At 36.3% G+C, this 21,598-nt stretch overlaps 2 protein-coding genes across 2 annotated transcripts; one reads left to right on the forward strand and one right to left on the reverse strand.

The window, feature by feature from the left end:
* Positions 1-3,199: 3,199 nt before the first annotated feature.
* On the reverse strand, positions 3,200-4,147 carry LOC123238708 (olfactory receptor 51G2-like). The gene has a single exon (XM_044665915.1). It carries the CDS (start codon positions 4,145-4,147, stop codon positions 3,200-3,202), a length of 948 nt encoding a protein of 315 aa, XP_044521850.1.
* Positions 4,148-20,118: 15,971 nt separating this feature from the next.
* On the forward strand, positions 20,119-21,075 carry LOC123241149 (olfactory receptor 51G2-like). The gene has a single exon (XM_044668852.1). It carries the CDS (start codon positions 20,119-20,121, stop codon positions 21,073-21,075), a length of 957 nt encoding a protein of 318 aa, XP_044524787.1.
* The last annotated feature ends 523 nt before the right edge of the window (positions 21,076-21,598 follow it).

Below are 21,598 nucleotides of genomic sequence, written 5' to 3' on the forward strand. Positions count from 1 at the left end.
CAAAAACAGAGAAAGAAAACTACAGACCAATCTCCCTAATGAACATAGATGCAAAAATCTTAAATAGAATACTAGCAGAGAGATTCCAGCAAGTAATTAAGATCATCCACCATGATCAAGTGGGATTTATACCAGGAATGCAAGGTTGGTTCAACATTAGGAAAACCATCCACATAATTGACCATATCAACAGTCTAAGAAACAAAAATCACATGATTATCTCAATAGATGCTGAAAAAGCCTTTGACAAAATACAGCATCCATTCCTATTGAAAACACTGAAAAGTATAGGAATAGAAGGAACTTTCCTAAAAATAATAAACAGTATAAACCTAAAACCATCAACAAACATCATTTGCAATGGGGATAAATTAGAAGCCTTCCCAATAAGATCAGGAGTAAAACAAGGATGCCCATTATCACCTCTATTATTCAATATAGTACTAGAAACACTAGCAGTAGCAATTAGAGAAGAAAAAGAAATTGATGGTATCAGAATAGGCAAGGAGGAGACTAAGCTATCACTCTTTGCAGATGATATGATGGTATACTTAAAAAATCCTAGAGAATCAACTAAGAAGCTTGTAGAAATAATCAACAACTTTAGTAAAGTTGCAGGATACAAAATAAATGCACATAAATCATCAGCATTTCTATACATTTCCAACACATTAGAGCAGCAAGAGGTAGAAAGAGAAACACCATTTAAAATCACCCTAGACAAATACTTAGGAATCTATCTACCAAAACAAACACAGCAATTATATGAAAACAACTACAAAACACTTTCCAAACAAATAAAACTGGATCTAAACAACTGGAAAGCCATTGATTGCTCATGGGTAGGTCAAGCTAACATAATAAAAATGATCATTCTACCCAAATTAATTTACCTTTTTAGCGCCATACCTATCAAGCTACCAAAAAACTTCTTTACTGAATTAGAAAAAACTATAACAAATTTCATTTGGAATAACAAAAGATCAAGAATATCAAGGGAAATAAAGAAAAAAAAATGTGAAGGAAGGGGGCCTAGCAGTACCAGATATTAAACTATACTATAAAGCAGCAGACATCAAAACAATATGGCACTGGCTAAGAGACAGAGAGGAGGATCAGTGGAATAGACTTTGGGTAAATGACATCAGCAAGACAGTGTATGATAAACCCAAAGCGTCCAACTTTTGGGACATGAATCCACTATTTGACAAAAACTGCTGGGAAATTTGGAAAACAATATGGGAGAGATTAGGTCTAGATCAACATCTCACACCCTACACCAAGATAAATTCAGAATGGGTGAACAACTTGAATATAAAGAGGGAAACTATAAATAAGTTAAGTGAACACAGAATGGTATACTTGTCAGATCTCTGGGAAAGGAAAGACTTTAAAACCAAGCAAGAGTTAGAGAAAATTACAAAATGTAAATTAAATAGTTTTGATTATATTAAACTAAAAAGCTTTTGTACAAACAAAAACAATGTAGTCAAAATCAGAAGGGAAACAACAAATTGGGGAAAAATCTTTATAATGAAAAACTCTGACAGGGGTCTAATTACTCAAATATACAAGGAGTTAAAGCAATTGTATAAATAATCAAGCCATTCCCCAATTGATAAATGGGCAAGAGACATGAATAGGCAATTTTCAGGTAAAGAAATCAAAAGTATCAATAAGTATATGAGAAAGTGTTCCAAATCTCTAATAATTATAGAAATGCAAATCAAAACAACTCTGAGGTATCACCTCATGCCTAGCAGATTGGCTAAAATGAAAGAAGGGGAGAGTAATGAATGCTGGAGGGGATGTGGCAAAATTGGGACATTAATGCATTGCTGGTGGAGTTGTGAAATGATCCAGCCATTTTGGCTGGCAATTTGGAATCATGCTCAAAGGGCTATAAAAGAATGCCTACCCTTTGATCCAGCCATACCATTGTTGGGTTTGTACCCCAAAGAGATCTTAGATAAACAGACTTGTACAAAAATATTTATAACGGTGCTTTTTGTGGTGGCAACAAATTGGAAAAGGAGGGTATGTCCTTCAATTGGGGAATGGCTGAACAAACTGTGGTATATGCGGGTAATGGAATACTATTGTGCTAAAAGGAATAATAAACTGGAGGAGTTCCAGGAGAACTGGAGAGACCTCCAGGAACTGATGCAGAGCGAAAGGAGCAGAGCAAGAAGAACATTGTACACAGAGACTGACATACTGTGGTAAAATCGAATATAATGGGCTTCTGTACCAGCAACAATGCAATGACCCAGGACAATTCTGAGGGATTTATGGTAAAGAACGCTACCCACATTCAGAGGAAGAACTGCAGGAGAGGAAACATATAAGAAAAGCAACTGCTTGAACGCATGGGTTGGGGTGGACATGATTGGGGATGTGGACTCGAAACTACCACACCAATGCAACCACCAACTATTTGGAAATAGGTCTTGATCAAGGACACATGACAAAATCAGTGGAGATGTGTGTCGGCCATGGTTGGGGGGATTGCGGGGGGTGAAGGGGAAAAGAGAAGCATGAATCATGTAACCATGTTAAAAATGATTATTAATAAATGTTTAAATTAAAAAAATAATTGTGTGGAGAGATTCTAAAAAATCCCAATTTATAAGTAATAAACCTGAAACAATTGGAAAAGGAACAATCTAGGCAATAAATAAATTGTAGTGTTTTAATTTCTTTATTAGTTCTTCAATTCAAAAACAATTAACAACTTACAAATAAATGTGTCATTTTTATTATAACATTAAAATTGGCTAAAATATTTTATTCTTAACTTAAATCTACCAAACAAAAAAAAATTTACACCTTGGAATTCACATCTTGTTTCATGTTTTAAATTTCAAACACAATCCAATACTCAGAATGTTCACAAAGAATGATAGAATTGAAGTTTAACTCAATTTCGGCTTCATCTTTCCATAAATGCTGCTGTCATTTATTTTGTTTGGACGAGTGTTTAAATGGAGGTATATAAAATACCCCCGAAGTTGGAGGCTTGAACTCTGAATGAATCGATCTTAAATAGTTTTGAGCTTTATGAACTTAATCTTGAAAGAAATGAAAGTGGATTAGATTGCTTCTAAAATACCTCTCATCTTTAGACCACTGATACTGTTTATATTAATTCGGTCTTTAGAAAATATTCTGTCCTATGAGGGCACTTTGCAAGTTATACTTAGGTCTCTCCAGATTTCTTTTTAAGAAAAATCCTAATGACCCTATCTCGGATTTGCTTGGTTTTTAACACATAAACAATGGGGTTCATCACAGGTGGGATGAGGAAGTGCATGTTAGCTATGAGCACATACACATGGGAGGGAAGCTTTGGTCCAAATCTGTGAAGCAAGGACAGACAGATCATGGGTGTGAAGAAAAGGATCACAGCAGAGAGGTGGGAGATGCAGGTATTGAGGGCCTTGAGGCGTCCCCAAAAAGATGCAATGTTCAGAACAGTCTTTAAGATCAGAACATAGGAAAAGAGAATTAGGACAAAATCAAGGCCAAGAGTGGAAACAACAACAAATAAGCCAAATATACTGTTGATTCTAGTATTAGAGCAGGAGAGTTTGATGATATCTGGATGTAAGCAGTAGGAATGGGAGAGTACATTAGAGTGACAGAAATGTAACCTCCTCAGAAGGATGGGAGCTGGGACTTGCACTGCCATTGTCCGTACCAAAATGGCCACAGCTATCTTTGCAATTACTCCGCTGGTGAGGATGGAGGCATAGTGCAAGGGTTTGGAAATTGCCACATAGTGATCAAAGGCCATGGCCAGAATCACAGCTGACTCAAATTCTTGGAAGGAATGGATGAAGAACATCTGGGTGAAACAGTCAGGGAAGCTCATCTCTCTGGCATCCAACCAGAAGATCCTTAACATAGTCGAAAATGTGGAGATGGATAAACCCAGGTCTGAGGCTGCCAACATTGCCAGGAAGAGGTACATGGGTACATGGAGGCTTCTCTCAGTCCAGATAACCAATATGATGGTGATGTTACCTGCCAGAATCACTAAGAATATGGCACTAAAGGGAATAGAGAGCCACATATACATGTCCTCTAATCCAAGGATTCCTGTCACCAGGAAGGTGGAAAAGTCTGAACTATTGAGAAGAGACATTATGTCTATGATTTGTCACTAAAATATGTATTTCTCTCTCCTGCAAAAAGATGGAATGACTTTGATTCGCATATATTGAAATTTGAAAACTACAATGCTCATTTTAGAAATGGAACGACCACTAGATTTGGTCATTTCAATTCAGTTCAAGTAAGTAAAAATAAGTGTTTCTTTAGAATTTACTATTGAAAGACTTAATATTTGTCCTTGGAGATAGCAAGACACATAAATAACGGTCTGCCCCAAAACAACAACAAACTACATTTTATAGTCATTGTAACATTTGATGCCATATGCACAAAATTAATTTTCATATTTCCTGAAGTGAGGGAGAGCCCCAATTGGGGATATGTTTTTAATGGCGAAGTTATCAGTGAAGCCAAACTGTCATGAAGTTAAATTTTCAGAAAGGTGGAAATGAAAAGGGATAATAGTCCTGGCACAGAGGACAAGCTTCGTGCATGGTAGATGGAATACTAGTTTAGGAAAGAACTAGTAGTAAAATACGGCTTCACATAGAGTGTAAGTTGCTTGAGGACATAGACTGTTTAATTCATGTCTTTGTGTGTTCTCATTGCTTAGCCAAGTCCCTGGTACATGATGAATAACAACGTATTGACTAGTTGATGAAGATGATACAATATGGAAAATTATTTTATGTCTTTAAATTTTCCAGACTCCAGAGGAATGACTATATTCAGCCCTATTCATCAGTGGAGGCCAGGAGTTGAACTCCCAAAAATATAACATCTCAAGTCAGCAAGAATAAAAGTAAGAACCAATTGTCTCCTCATATCTAGGGTATAAGGGTATGATGATCTCTTGGAGATAAGAGGTTTTTTTTTCCTTTCTGAAGTTATTGTTAGGGTTTTAAAACATACCCAGAACTCCCTGAAAGAGATAATCAGACAGTGAAAAGCACTAAGAATAAGCCTTCCTTATTGTGTAGTTTTGTGTAAGTTGTTTCAGTTCCAAGATCTTCATCTGCTACTTACCTTATAGTGCTATTATGAGGAAACTGTAAAACACAATACAAATGATATTATTTTTAACAATGACTCAAGGATTAACCAGAATTATTACAAAAATCCCATAACACCCCTTTTAAAACTCCCTTATAATCCAAAATAATCTCCTTAAAACAAAAATGTAATTGTGTCTCTCCACTATTCAATAATCTTTAATAGTCACAGATTAGGATTATGTACAATTTAATATTTAAATCCATTCAAATTTTGCCTCTTACCTCCTTTCTAGAATGATTTCATATTGTAATCATTCCTGTTGCCAACCAAACTGTCCTACTAATTGTCCTCCCAAACTGACATGCCATTTCCCACTTTGGCTATTTTACATGAATTGCCCTGTGTTTTTTTTCCTATTTCTTTCTATCTCCAGTATTTATTACACTGACTGACCCATAGTGTTCATTTATTCAATACTACTTAATTGACTTCATATCTAGACAAATATTTCTCATCACCACTTTCTTAGAATGCGTATCATCTTCCAAGGTGTAATTCAGGTGTCACTTACTAGAAATCTTGTCTATTCTCCTTATTGTCAGGGCTTTTTTGTCTTCAAATCATTTTGAATTTATTAATATGTTTAAATGTTGTATCTCCATAGAAGAATGTAAGGTCCTTCAGAACAAAGACTGAGGTTTTTTTTTTCTTACTTTCTTTTCTTTTTTGTCCCCAGTGCCTATTGTAGTGACTTAGAATTTTTCCTTTTTTGTCAGGAAAATAATTCATTAGCTTGAGGAACTCTTAGTGTAGAAACTACTTCCACCCATCTTGTGAATGTGTTTTGTTATAGAGATTTGCCTAGGGCAGTGAGAAGACAAATGATTTCCCTTTGATAAGACACCTAGCTATTGACAAGTTGTACTCATATCTATATGAATAATTAGAACTAGTCTGAAGTCAAATGGACTGGAGTCAACACCTCCAGATCCATGGAATAAAGTTTTCTGCTTTAGTAGTGGCAGAGAGAGAATGCTCAGGCTCAAGCTAGGGGCCCTAGGGCCCTAGGACTAGAGGGTCCAGGTTGTTTCCACTCTGGTGACTATCACAATAGTGCCATTTGATGGGTTCATGGTCCTTGGAGTTGACTTCAGAACAACCATTCTCTAATACAAACCTATCCTTTAACCTGAGATCTGCTACTTTTCCCTTATCTTCTCTATACATAAGTCATCCCCAAATATAACTAAGATTCAATAAACTATTGGTCATGGGCAGAAAATATTTTACAATGAAGGATTCTCCTCTTTGCAATTCTTTAAGCAGAATTTGTAGGACCACGTGTCAGCCATACTATAGTGAGGATTTTATTCATGTATGGCAGTGATTCCCAAAGTGGGCACTACCACCCCCTGGTGGGTGCTGCAGTGATCCAGGGGGATCGGTGATGGCTACAGGTGCATTTATCTTTCCTATTAATTGCTATTAAAATTTTAAAAAATTAATTTTCAGGGGGCTAAGTAATATTTTTTCTGGAAAGGGGGCGATAGGCCAAAAAAGTTTGGGAACCACTGATGTATGGGTTGGAATAGATAGCAGCTGAGGTTCCTTTCAGTTCTCAAATCCTATGATTTTTAAAGTATATCTTCCTTATTCTAAAACTATCACATTGTGTTACACATATAAGATGCTTAACAAATTCTTATCAAATCAAGCAATCGGTAAAAATTTATTAATCACCTAATATGTCCCAGGCACTGTTATATGTGCTGAGGATAAAAAGAAAAAATAAAACTGATGCTTTCAAGAAGCTTGCTTAATTCTATCAAGAGAAAAACCACATACACATGTAATTATACATAAAATATGCACAAAAATACAAAGTAATAATAGATGGAGGAAGTTTTAATGGGGAGCAAGAGTAAACAAAGATTTCAGAGAAGAGTTGGAAGAAGAGAAAGAAATGTAGTATGTGCCAATCAAGTTGGACCTCTACCACCATCTTAACCAGTATCTATTTCAGACCCTGATAGAGATCATCTAGGAACCTGAACACAAAGGACTTCAGAAAAGCAATGTCCCTCCCCCACATCACTGGCCCCTGAAGGGACCCACTTTCTTCATCACCATGTGCAACAATGGCTACCCAACTACCTCCAAGAAATCCCATCCTACGTGAACCATCTCCTGCATCCCTTGCCCAGTTATTTCTCTAACTTCATCCACAAATTACATTATATTCACTTATCTTTGGATATGTTGCTTCTCCCAGGTAGTATGTGCAATATTGTTTTTCTTTTTGCCTTTGTAGTCCCAGAACCTAGACTAATGTTTGGAAGATAGTAGTCTTAATAAATGTTGCACAGGTATGCAGTCAGTTAAGTGTACAAGAGCATCTTAAGGAAGGAATCTTGATCAGATATTCTGGTAAGAGGAAATTCTGAGACTGTAACACCAAAATTCCATAGATCTCTATGATTTTGCTTATTGGTTTGGATGCATTTTCAGAAACAAGCCCAGAAAAACAGACAGATACTTGCCAGTTTATGTATTGCTACTGAATCAGACTATAGTCAGGACAGGATGACCTGAGGAATATTTGAGTTAACCATTGTCTGGACTCCTTGATTTTGATTCTTTCCCTTAATTAGAATCCTAGTTAAGGGAATTTTCTCCCCAGTTCTAAGTGTAGTGGCCTCAAGTTCCTGAACACATTCTCTAATCCTACTAGGAAACTCTTTTTTTCTAAATTATAAGTCTAGAAGAAGTCAAAGTTTTCCAAAACTACAGCATCCTCATGCATTTTATTCTTTATTCAGTGTCCTAAATCCTGATCCCAGGATACTTTGAGGACTTCAGAGGGTTAGAGTGGACTGTTTCAATAGTGTACATTTCCCTGACATCTGCCCTGGGATAACCTCCTCAAATTTACTGAAAAAGTTTTTTCATTGCATCTCTTGATGTGTACTGGATATGTCCAACCCTCTCTATCATCTCCTAAGTGGAATATTTAATCCTTTTCTTTCCAATTCTAGAAATTTTATCTTGATTTTTTTCTTTCCAGATATTGGAGGAAGGAGAACAAATCAGAAAATGGGGAATAGTTTTGGAGACAATATCAAACCTTTCATGATGTCATTCCTATAGTCAAGGACCAAACACTTCACCCCCAACTTCACTTTTTGAGCCACTAAATTTATATCACAGAAATGTGTGTGATTGTGTGTGTGTGAGTGTGTGTGTGTGTGTGTGTGTGTGTGTGTGTACATATAGGTAGAGTTATTGATTCTAACCATCTAGGAATGAATATGAGTTTTAAACTATGAAGAACATACTCATACTCACTTGGTTTCTCTGTAGGGGGCATCCAGGTTGTCCTGGGGTCCTACAGGATCATCTTTCTCATTCATCCATTCCTGAACTCTGATATTCCAGGGCTTGGCAGAAGAGTTTTTATTGTCACTCAGGATATTTCCCCTCGAGAATAGACAACTCATTGGAGAAATCTCCTTCATTTGTCTGATTGGAGTAAAACATAACATTAACCCTCTCTACAATATTCCCCAAATAGTCTGAAGTATCTTACCATGGAAATAGACACCAATTCCCCACCACCACATTCAGGCACTCATACCAATTTAGTAGAAAATTAGATAGTGAATTAAACTCAATTCAAAAAACTTGTTTTATTATTGCCTGTAGACCAAAGGGAATCATAGAATGCTAGATACAGAATTACTTTTAAAATAATCTAAAAGAAACTCTTATTACAGATAAGAAAACTGGCTCAGAAATAATTTCAACATGAATTATTTTAGAAAGATTATGAAGATTACCTGGCAAGATAAGGTACCAGACCCTGAGGTCCTTTCTTTAGCTGAACTGCCAGGAACTCAGACCCTACTGCAGAGAGCACAGCTCTCAAAGTCTGGCCATGTTGTTCCAATGCTGAATGTATATTTGCCTAAAAGACTATTTCATGGAGAACTCACACAAGGCTAACATTCACGCAAAAGTTGGAAAATATCCTACAAGGACACTCTAAAAGTCTCTCTTAAGAACTTTGGCATTAGTTATGACACATGGGAGACACTTGGCACAGGACCATCCTGCATGGTATGCATACATGAAAAAAGGCAATGTGTGGTTTGAGGAAAGTAGAATTGAAGTATTATCTATTCTCTCATTTTTTCTTTTATTTTTGGATTTCCAGAATCAAAAATTTCATCAAGAATCTCTCCTGATGGCAATGAGTCTTTCTATACGTATTAATGCTGGCCTTCAGAAAATAGTGTTAGTGTCTTTGTCAAACATATTCTTGAATCTTTTCTGGAAGGGAGAATTTTGTACCCTACTAGAATCATTTTTGATTTTTCCAATGACATCTCTAAGCCATAGTAAGGTCATGCAACGAAGTTTCTGTAGTGATGTGCTAGAACCCCTTCAGTGTCTGATAACATATGGAATGTTTCACACTTAGAATCTCCTTTCACTTTACCAAGATGAATTAAGATTATTTCCTCATCTAACCTCTGATTCCAAGACTGGTCATTCATATAATATAAGACAATCAACATTTTAGAATTTTTTTATTTCCTTGTCATTTACACGTGGCATGCTGTTTACTTGTTTGGCTTAACTCTGATGAATTGTAATTAACAATCTAAGTCACAAAAAATATTCCTTCTTCCATTTAATGCAGAGACAGTATAATAAAAATGCAGAATTTTGCAAATGTTTTCAAGCATATTCATCATGTTAGTAGGTTTGGTAAAAGAAGGTGGACAAGATGGGCCTTTAATAAAACTGAATTAAATATAAAGATTGCAGGAAACTAGTTATTTTCAATGAGATTCAAGCTAGCAACTATTCTCACCAGTTATACTAATTAATAAGAAAATAAATTCCAAGAAAAAAAAATATGGTAAGGGAAAATTTAGGTGCCCTTAATGAACTTAGTTATCCAAAATGAACTAGCATCCAATGTATGGTAAAGGTATTATTCCTGAGATTAGGATTACCAAATAAGAAGTTCATATATCATCTTCACTTATAGTTAGGGGTCAAGTTCTTAACCAAAAAAGAGTTAGAAGGGATAGACCAGGGGAGACGGGGCTAGGGGGATTGAGAAGAACTGGAGTGGTAGGGGCTTCAGGTTCTGAGTTAGGAGAGGTAGGTAGAGTGTCCTGGCCTAGAAGAGGAGAAAGAAATGGAAAGGCCAAGGACTTGGCAGTTGGGGGTAGAGTGAGAAGGCCCAGGATGCCAAAAGGAAATTGAGAATGGGTCTGGATATAAGTAAAAAAAAAATGTTTGAAGGAAGCCTGTTGGAGGTTGGGTAGTTATTCATAGAAAGAGAGAAGGGGCGACTGCAGAAATAATGGGGGAGATACTAGAAAGGAAGAAGGGGGTATAGGATAAGAAGGATGTGAAAAAAAAACAAGGGAAGGCTGATTAGAGATTAGGCTCTTTGATTGAGCCTTGGTAGATACAACAAGGAGAACCACCTAGAGAAAACAGTAATATAATTATTTCAGGATTTTTTTTCCCTAATAGCTAATTTTAACTATTTTAATGCTTTAAAATGGGAAGACCCAAAATAAGGAGAAAGTAGTTTGCCAGCTGGTGTAGTCATAGTTTTAAACCATTTCTTACAAAAGCTAATTGCTTGATTTTTAGTTATTCCCAGTTCTATTGACAGTGCCCCTTGTTCCCATAAGATGAGCAGCCTATGAAAAGAATATAGTCTTGGGACAGGGTTCTTACTATTTCCCCATTTCCATAAACAAACAAAACAAACAAAAAATAAAACAGAAACTCTTGGTTACTACCTAAACTTCAACCCTGGATCTCTCCCTAGACATGATGTGGTTCAGTTGAATCATCTATACATAGATTAGTTTACATTTTTTCTTTTTTAAAAAGTGAGGATTAAAAAAGAAGAAAAAACTGAAGGTCACCTCTTTCTTATTCATATTTGTAAGATAGTAAATTTTATTTTATTTTCTGCAAATTATATATAAAATAGTTTCCAACTTTTTTTCAAAGAATATTATCTCTCAGATTCCTCCTTCTCCTTTACCACCAACTCCCTACCCTCATAGTAAACCTTTCATGGAAGGAAATTCAAATAGAAAAAAAATAAGAAAGTGAAAAAAGTTTGCTTTGATCTAATTCAGATACAGTTCTTTTTCTCAGAAAGTAGATGGTATTTTTTTATCACAAGTCCTTTGAGAGAGTTTTAGATCATTGTATTGTTGAGAATAGCTGTTATTCAAAGTAGTTCATTGTAAAATATTCCTGTCACTGTGTACAATGTTCTCCTGGTTTTGCTTATTTCACTCTGCTTCAGTTCATGTGAGTTTTTCCAGTTTTTTCTGAGCTTCTCCTGCTTGTCATTTCTTACAACAAAAACATTCTATTATAATCATATATTGTAGTTTAGTCATTGATCAAATAATGAATATTTTCCCACTTTCCAAATCTTTGCCACCTTGAAAAGAGCTGCTTTAAATTTTTTTGGACATATAGGTTCTTCCCTCCACCTTTTAAAAATATTTTGGGGATAAAAACCTAGTTAGTAATGGCTGAATCAAAGGGTATGTAGGGTTTTATAGCCCTTTGGACATAGGTCCAAGTTGCTCTCCTGAATGATTGAATCTGAATCCAAAAGTACATTCAGGTCCCAGAATTCTCATATTCCCTACAAATTTTGTCATTTTCCTTTTCTGTCATAAAAGTCAATCTATTATATATGGAGTGGTACCTCAGAGTTGTTTTAATTTGTGTTTCTCTAAATAATAATGATTTAGAGCTTTTTTTTTTTGCTTGAATATAGAGAATTTTAATTACTTTTTCTAAGAACTCCCTGTTCATATCCTTTGATCAATTATCACTTAAGGAATAACTTGTACTCTTATATATTCAACTCATTTCTATATGTATTTGAGAAATGAGGCCTTCATTTGAGAGAAATAATTTTTTAGAACCATTATGATTACTGTGTATTACTCAACATCCTATTTAGCCCTCTTTAGTTTCTGACCTCTACCTCCCCTAATTTGCCCTCTTTTACATCAGCCATACTCCCCTTCTCTTATCCCCGACCCCTCATACTTTCCTGAAGGGTAAGATAGCTTTCTATACCTAATTGATTATGTATGTTCTTCCCTCATTGAGCCAATTCTGATAAGAGTAAGGTTCTCCTGCTCTCCTTCCTATCTCCCCCTGCCCATTTTCCCCTTCACTGTGAATGCTCTTTCATGCCTCTTTTATGTGAAATAATTTGTCCCATTTTGTTTTCCCTTCCCCCTCCTTCTAATGCATTTCTCGTTCTCACACCTTAATTTAATTTATTTTTTATATCATCCCATCATATTTAACTCACACCCTCACCCTCTGTCTATATGCGCCTTCTAGCTGCCCCAATAATGACAAAATTCTTTGGCATTATAAGAATCATCTCCTCTGTAGATATGTATACAAATCAACCATATTGAACGTCTTTTGATTCTGTTTTTCTATTTACTTTTTTATGATTCTCTTGATTCTTGTCTTTGATAATCAAATTTTCTATTCATCTCTGGTCTTATCATCAGGAATCTTTTGAGCAACCTCTATTTCACTGAATACTCATTTACCCTCTAATGGATAATGCTGTATTGCTAGATGAGTAATTTTTCATTAAAATCCTGCCTCCTTTGCCCTCTGGAATATCATATTACAGACTCTCCAATCCGTTAATGGAGAAGCTGCTAAATCTTGTGTTCTTATTACTGTTGCTCCATAATATTTGGAATTTTTCTTTTTGGCTATTTGAAATATTTTCTCCTTGCCCTGGGAGCTTTGGAATTTGGCTATAATATTCATGGGAGTTAGTCTTTTGTGATCACTTTCAGGAAGTGATTGGTGCATTCTTTCAATTTCTATTTCAGTCTCTGGTTCTAGAAATCAAGGCAGTTTTCTTTGATTTCTTGAAAGGTGATGTCTAAGTTGTTTTGTTTTTTTCCTTTATCATGACTTTCAAGAAGTACAATAATTTTAGATTATTTCTCATGGATTTATTTTCCAGGTAAGTTATTTTTCCAAGAGATATTTTACATTTTCTTTTGATTCTTTTTACTTTAATTGTTTCTTGATGTCTCATGGAGTAATTAGCTTCCATTAGGCAATTCTAAATTTTAAAGTTTGATTTTTCTCAGTGAGTCTTTGTACCTCCTTTTCCATTTGGCAAAATTTATTCTGAAAAGAAATATTTTCTGCAGTGAATTTTTGTAACTCTTTCCCCCCCCAAAAGGCCAGTCTTTCTTTTAAGAAATTTTTATCTTCAATGTATTTTTGTATATCTTTTCAATTTGGCCAATTCTACTTTTTAATAAATTATCTCCTTTGGATTTTTGTGACTCTTTTAACAATTGCCCTATTCTGTTTTTTAAGACATCAATTTCTCCAGTATTTTTTGTGCCTAATTTACAAAGCTGTTTAGTCTTTTTTGCATGATTGTCTTGTATCACTCTCATTTCTTTCTCCCAAATTTTCTCTTACCTCTCTTATTTGATTTCTAAAATCATTTTTTAGCTTCTTCAATAATTATTTTTGGGCTTAAGAGGAATTGATATTTTTCTTGGATGTAGTAGTACTGACTTTTTAATTTCTTAGTTTGAGTCTACCCTGCTTTCAAATTAATTTTCTATATTGAGTTACTATCTTTTGTTGTTTTCTAATTTTCCTACCTTTTTCTTTTCTTTTAGTATAGTTTAAAAAAAAACCTGTTAATGTTGGGCTCTGTAAATGTGGTAAAAGGAGCACTGTATTAATATTCAGGTTCTTTGTGTAGCTACCTTTAGAACTGGTATTGGGAATCTATCTGCTTTCAGTTTTTCCAAGGTGGTATGATTTAAGAAATGGTGTATTTAAATTCCCTTTGAGCAGTTGCGCCCCCCCCCCACTATATGTGACAAAGAGTGGCTGCTTTAGCGGTTCCCAAGGTTTCTTGCTTTGGTGGGGCCTACTCTGTGGGCTGTAGTCCACTTCCACTCAGATGCACTAGGTTCCTCCTATTGGCCTTCTAAGTTATTCTGGGTTAAAAATTTACTTTGCCATGTCATTTTGTGGGTTACGGTGTTCTAGAATTTTTAGAGGCATTATATCATAGCTTTTTGGAGGATGATTTGGTAGAAATAATATAAGTCCCTGAACCCTCTCAGCCATCTTGTCTCTGACCGCCTTCTTAGATAGATAGATAGACAGACAGATAGAATATACTTTTATCAAGTATGTTGTAGCAAGTATAATTTTTCAGGCACATTTTGGAATAGGTGGCTTCTTTGTCCTTTCCAATTTTAAACTCTGTTATTATAGATGCAAAAATAAAAGTTAAACAGCTTCTAATCTAAATTATAGTCCAACCACAAGAGAAAACACAAACATATATTGCTATATCCTACCTAGATTCAAGATAATTTTGGAAAGAAAAATTTAAGAGCTGGAGAGATCAAAAAAGAATCATTTAGAAGTTTGTGCTAGAGCTACACTTTGAAAGAAACTAGGGATTCTAAGAGGAATATGAGAAGGAGGATTGTATACCAAGTATGAGTTTTAGACAATGCAAAGACATGGAGACAGGAGATGGGAGAGTGTTTTGTATTAGGAATAAGAGGTTACTACTCATATAACTTTGGAAATATCTATTAACAGTTCATGTCTCAGTTTTCTTATTTTTCAAATGTGGAAATCTGTGTCAATAGCTTTTAAGGTCCTTTCCATGTTTAGCTGTATGTTTCTGTCTTTCTAGGATGTTATTTTCTATCTGAAAATACTCTGATTTGTATCTTTTCTTCCTACAGAACCCAGAGCTGAGTTCAGCAAAACTAACCACATCCCGTGTTCTGGACACTTGCTAGAGATTAAAATGATTTAGTCTCTTTACTTTAATGGTCATTAAGACCCAAGCAAATGATGCCCATGTCATAATAATCTAGATTTAGGAAAGATCTGAATTTGCTCAACCTGGTAATCAAATGGAGTGACCCAATATTTGTGAAGTACTATTTTTAATCTCCATATTCAACTCACCTTCTAGTTCACTCAGCTAAAAAAAAAATAATGTACTTAAAGCCTTGCTTACCTTGTAAAATGCCAACTGGAATTTACATTTGTAAAGAAAGCTTTAGGATTACAAAGTACTTTCCTTACAATAATCCTGTGAGATAGGTGGCACTAGCACTATTCCAGTATTACATATGACAGAAATGAAGCTCAGTAAAGATAAATGATTTGGTTAGTCAGTCAATCAATACATATTTATAAATGTCTACCATATATATCAAGCACCTTGGTAAGTGGTGCTAAGGATAAAAAAGGTGGTAAAAGTCCATGACCTCAAGGAAATCACAATCTAATGGAAGAGACAATAAGTAAACAAATATTAAAACAGGCAACACACACACACATGCACGCAAGCATGCACACACCACAAAAAAGTAAATAATTAACAGAAGGAAGGCACTGGACCAAAGAGGGATTAGAAAAAAAATTCTTATAAAACATGAAATTTTAGATGAGCCTTAAAGCATGAAAGGGAAATCAGTATGCATAGATGAGGAGAGAGCAATGGTAACACAGCTATTAAATTTTTGAGTTAGAAACGAAGCCCTGTCTCTTGACACCAAGTATGATAATCCCCCAAGGGCCTCTCATCTAATAGAGTACCCTGACAACCAATGGCTCCCCCACCCCCATACATTTCTAGGTACTTCATTCAATATAAATAATTGGTAAGTGAATACTGAAAACTCTTTGTACCAACAAAGATTAAGTTAATCTTAGTAGAACCCTCAAGTCTTTAGGAGAGTTTCTGTCTGTATCCTTTCATCCTGCCTTACTTTCATCTCCAAGTGAGATCCTGTCCATCTTTGTTAGGGGTTTAATTCCTCAGTAGAAAAGATGTGCTGCCTGGCTCCAAGTGGATCATGGATACACAGAAGAGTGAAAAGGCTAAAAGAAAGCATATTGAGGGCTTTTGACAGACAAGAGGTGGGAAGTAAGAAGATGAAATGTAGCCCAGGAAGCTAGTGTTAATGAACACTACTGGGTTTAGGTGGAGAATAATGGAGCTGTACAAATGCCTTTTAGATTAATGTGAGAGTCTAGAGTTTGAGAGAGGGGAAAAGTGATGAGAATGAGAAGTTCAGCTTGTAGGGGCCAGTGTTTTTATCGGGGCAAATATATTTTTTTTGTTTTTGTTTTGTTTCTCCAGGGATTTACGGTGTGATGATGTTTATTGACAGTCATGTGGATTTAATTACTTGCTCTACGGTCCCATTTTATAATTAAAATCTTGTACTTTACTACAGTAGTTGCTTCACATGTCTGTCAGGGGCATGTTAACATCTGGATGGTGAGCAACTTGAAGTTAGAGAGTGCCTCTATTCTTGTCTGTCTAATCTTATTGTTTTTTGTATCCAAAAACTCTCATCTGTAAAGAACTCTTGGTATGAATTAATAGGGCAGAGTTCTAGTTCTAGGAGAGGAACTGGCTTAATGTGTGTGGTATTAGGTAAATCACTCCTCTCTGACCCTATTTTCTACTTATTTAAAATAGTGGTGGTAGGAGTATTATTTGGTGATCTACAATTTCACTTCCAGCTTTATCAATTTCTGATTCTTTTTCCTGACTGACCCAGTTGATCATTTTTCTCTGAACATTCACTCAGCTTCATACATGTACTTTTTGTGAAATCCTATGATTCTGCTGAAAAGTCACCTCTGCTCAGGGAGATTTCTCAATACAGGTGCCAGGTAAGCAACAGCTTTTGTCCAGGTCATGCTTTGTTGTCATTCTAAGACAATTAAATGGTATTGAGTTTTATGATTTTGGCGGGGGAAGAATGATTCTTAAGAAAGAGCAGATAGCTAGGAATTTATTTCTATTCATGAATCAGCATGTGTTTACTGAGCATCTATTATGTGAAATATCCATTTGTGGCTATGAGGGAGGTATGAAATTTAGGTAAAGCATGATCCTTGGTCTCACAGGACTTAAACTCTAGTAAGGGGACATAGGAATACAGGTTATTTTAATGTATGATAAATACCTTGGTGAAATGGAAAGTTTTTTCTATGTGATGTTCAAGGGAAAGGTCATAAATGAGAGACTGAAGGAAGGACATCTTCATTAAGACCGAGTTGTACTATCAAAGGTGGATAATAATGTGCAAAATTTAAAAAAAAAGAGAAGAGAGGGAGTTCTTGGTACTCCAAAAAATGTAAAAAAGTCATATAAGTAAAAGAACACAGTTCTTGTTCAAGAGACAAGAGAGGGAGTCTCTGGGTAGCTCAGTAGATAGCCAGATCTAGAGATATGCAGTCATTGGTTCAAATCTGGCCTCAGACACTTCCTAGCTGTGTGACCCTGGACAAGTCACTTAACCCCCATTGCCTAGCCCTTACCAGTCTTCTGCCTTGGAACCATACACTGTATTGATTCTAAGGCAGAAGGTAAAGATTTTTTAAAAAAGAGGAGATATCTTGTTCAAGAGATCTCACTTGATTGAAATATGGAGTATATGAAAGGGAATATTATGAATTAAGACTGAAAAAGTAGAGTAGTGCTAAATCTTGAAGGATGCCAGAGATGTTAAGAAATGTAATAGATGGGACATCATAACTGACTAGATATGAAAGGAGTGAAAGAGGGGAAAAAACAATTACCTAATGAGTTTTGAACATGGAAGGCATAGATGATAATATGGATAAAGTGAGTTAGAAGGAAAAGTAAGTAAAGGAAGAAAGAGGATGATTACAGGTGGTACCACAGCTCTTTTCTGAGTTTCACTTTCTGGTAGGACATAAAGGTGAGGGAATCTGATTAGCAGCGGGAGAAATGAATCTGGCAGCTCAGAAGAATGATCAAGCCCTAGATAAAGATTTCGGATTCACTTGCAAACTGGATTCACTTTCATTGTTGAATCTGTGTGAGCAGATGAGACTGCCAATGGTGATAATGCAGAAAGAGAGGGGGTAGGAAAAGAGACATGGAGTCAGGAAAGAAAAAAATAAAAAGACTTATTTAAGGTAGGAGTTGAAACAGGAGAATACGTGTTCTCTGAAGCCAAAGCAGAAGAGAAAATAAGTAAAAATTCACAGAGGAAGGTCGCTATTAATAGAGAAATTGATTTTAGTAGAGAGATGGAAGTAGAAACTAGGTCACAAAGATGTGAGTATGTGGGGTAGCTAATGAGAACAGATATAGAATTGCTATAGGTAAAGTTTAAAATAACTTAGCTATAAGGTTGCAAAGGAGATACAGTGGCAGCTGAATAGACTAGAAAGGCAACCTGAAGATTTTATAAACAGTTAGAAAGCAAACACTGGCAAAATTGAGAGCAAAATCAATAATACATTTATGTAGTGCTTTGAAGTTAGCAAAATTCTTTCTTCACATCAACAGGATATACAAGTATTATGTTAACTATTTTAGATGGGGGAAATGAGGCTCTGAGAGCTTTTTTGACTTGCACATGGAGAGAGAGCTAGTAATTATATGAAGTGAGGTTTGAAGATAGAAATTACTGCACCTGCTCAGTAGTAATAATCAGGGCTTATCAGTAGACTGACAGTTGCTATCCTGTAGCAGAACAGACAGATCTTCAGGTTTGAAGGGATAAAGGAAATATAGTTTATTTCTTAATTTAAAGCCCTTATCATTTTTAAGGTTTGTTAATGTATTTTAAGCAAATTCTGTAGAAAGTACAGTGTGGTGAAAGAAATAGAGAGCTGGACTCAGAGCCAATTCAAGCTCTGCCTTTATGATATGCTATAAAACAATGTCAGAGTAACAACTTCTTAATGCTCTAAGTAATTTTCTAAGACTAAAATTTGCAGAGAAAATGGCAATATGTATTTTTAGACAGATATTCTTCATCCTTATAGGAAACAAAGGCACAAGTTCACACTTTCTGTAGATAAGGCAACACGACATAATAGAAACTCTTTAGGAACCAGAGCCAAAGACCCTGGCTTCTTGTTCCACAGAAATGCAGCCCGGTTTTGAGAAAAACTCTTAAACCTTTTGGGTTTTGTTTCTTCATCAGTAATATCTCTTATTTTGTCATAGGATCATTGAGAGAATCAAATGGGAGAAGAGGTATAAATTTATATTAGAATGAGATACTATGTTTAAAGTCAAGATTTGAGTTTAGGTTGGATTTCTTTATTAATTACCATACATGAAATCCAGGGAGGAGGCACAATGGAGAGACTGTTAAATCTAGGTTGTCAGACATTGTCCACAGGCATTTCCCTACGTGTGTGACCCTATGCAAATCACTTAACTTCTTGATGCCTTAGCTTCCTCATCTTTAAAATGTGGAGAGTCATAACACCATCTATCTCTCAAAGCTGCTTTCAAAATCAAGTGAGAAAATATCTGGAAAATATTTTGCAAACTACCTGGCATATAAGAGATGCTTAATATCTTACATATTTCCTTTGCTTTCCTCCTTCCTAATATTTTGTAAAATTCTATACTGGGTTCCAGAAATAATAAAGTAAGAAATACAGTCTTTGACCCTTATGGAGCTCACAGACTAGCAGAAGGATATAATATATACTTAAGTAAAAAATGCTATATGACAATATTTTCTTCACAAGTTACTTTTTCATAGATCTTTCTCCTCATAGATTAAATATCATTTGCTTACACAAATTCTATCTAAAACCATTTGATCCCCAATCACATGCAATGTCCACTTTCTCTATGGACCTTATCTCCTGTAATCTTTGACTGCTTTCCCAGTCAAAGTCAATCTGATATCATTTTCTATGTCAATCTTATCCCATTTGAGCATTTCGGTGACCCATTCATCCCCTTAAAATAGCATTCCTTTACCATACCGACACTCCTCCAAGCTCTATTTGTCTCTAAAATATGTTCAGGCTATTATTTTCTTGAATCTTTTACTCTTGTTTTCAGGTCTTTTTGAGTCTTTGCTTCCAAAGCCTCCCATCATGCTGGCTCCTAACAACACCACGGATGATCAGCTAGCTTTCACTTTCATTGGAATCCCTGGACTAGAAGCCTTACATATCTGGATCTCAATTCCTTTTTGCTTCCTCTACCTCATAGCCCTCATGGGAAACTCTGTTCTCCTTCTCCTTGTCAGGTCTGAGCAGAGCCTCCATGAGCCCCAGTTCTACTTCCTAGCCATGCTGGCAATCACGGACCTGGGCCTCTCCCTATCGACTTTGCCGACTGTCCTGGGCACCTTCTGGATCGGCGCTCATCAGATTGGCCTGGATGGCTGTCTGGCCCAGATGTTCTTCATTCACACACTCTCTTCTTTGGAGTCGGGCATCCTCGTGGCCATGGCCTTTGACAGGCTGGTCGCCATCTGTTGTCCTCTGAGCTATTCCCGGATCCTGAACAGCCGCGCCATCATCTGCCTTGGTGGGGCCGCTTTCCTCCGCGGGGCTGCGCTGCTGGCTCCCCTCCCCCTCTTCCTCAGGAATTTCTCCTTTTGCAGAGACAACATTCTCTCTCACTCCTATTGCTACTACCCAGACTTGCTGACCTTGGCCTGCGAGGACGTCACCTTCAGCAGTGCCTACGGGCTGGTCTTCGTTCTCTGCACCTTTGCCATCGATGCCCTCTTCATTATAGCCTCTTACCTGAAAATCTTGACCACAGTGCTGAGGCTGGGAGCTCGCGACCGGGGGCTCCGATCCATGCAGACGTGCGCCTGTCACTTATGCACGGTGCTTATTTTTTACCTTCCTCTCATCAGCCTAGCTGTACTGCACCGCTATGCCCAAGGAACACCCCCACTCCTCTATGCTACCATGAGCAATGCCTACCTCCTCCTCACCCCGCTGCTTAACCCTCTTGTTTATAGTCTGAAGTCCAGGCAGATCCAGGTGGCTCTACAAAGGCGACTCTGGATTCAGAGGGTCACCACTGGAGAATGAACTGAGATTGAAGAGAGGGATGGAACTGAATGTGAATATTTGTGAGGAATGAATCCTATGCTCCAGTTTTGGGGGTCATCTTGCCCCCAAAGCCTCTGACTTTTTCATTTTTGGGGTTATGAAAAAAAAGTTTTTTTTTGTTCGTTTCTTTGTTTGTTTGTTTTTCCCCTCTTTGTCATCTGGAGAAACTAAAAAAAGCACCAGACTTTTGATATTCTATGCAGATAAAGCAGACACATGAATCCCAAATCACATCTAATTTTTTAAAAAATCTAGAAATTCAAACTATCTTATTACTGACCTTCATGAAAGAAAGAAGCTGACTTCCTTGAAAATATTTCCTAACTACTTATGAGAAAGAACCGTGGGAGCAGAAACACACAGAAGAAAAATTACTGCTTGATCACATGGGATGATGGGGGTATGATTGGGAATGTAGACTCTAAAGTCTAAATGATCACCCTAATGCAAATATTAATAATATGGAAATAGGTCTTGGTCAATGACACATGTAAAACCCAGT

Source organism: Gracilinanus agilis, chromosome 3 (genome assembly GCF_016433145.1).
Source record: "Gracilinanus agilis isolate LMUSP501 chromosome 3, AgileGrace, whole genome shotgun sequence".
Lineage (NCBI taxonomy): Eukaryota > Metazoa > Chordata > Mammalia > Didelphimorphia > Didelphidae > Gracilinanus > Gracilinanus agilis.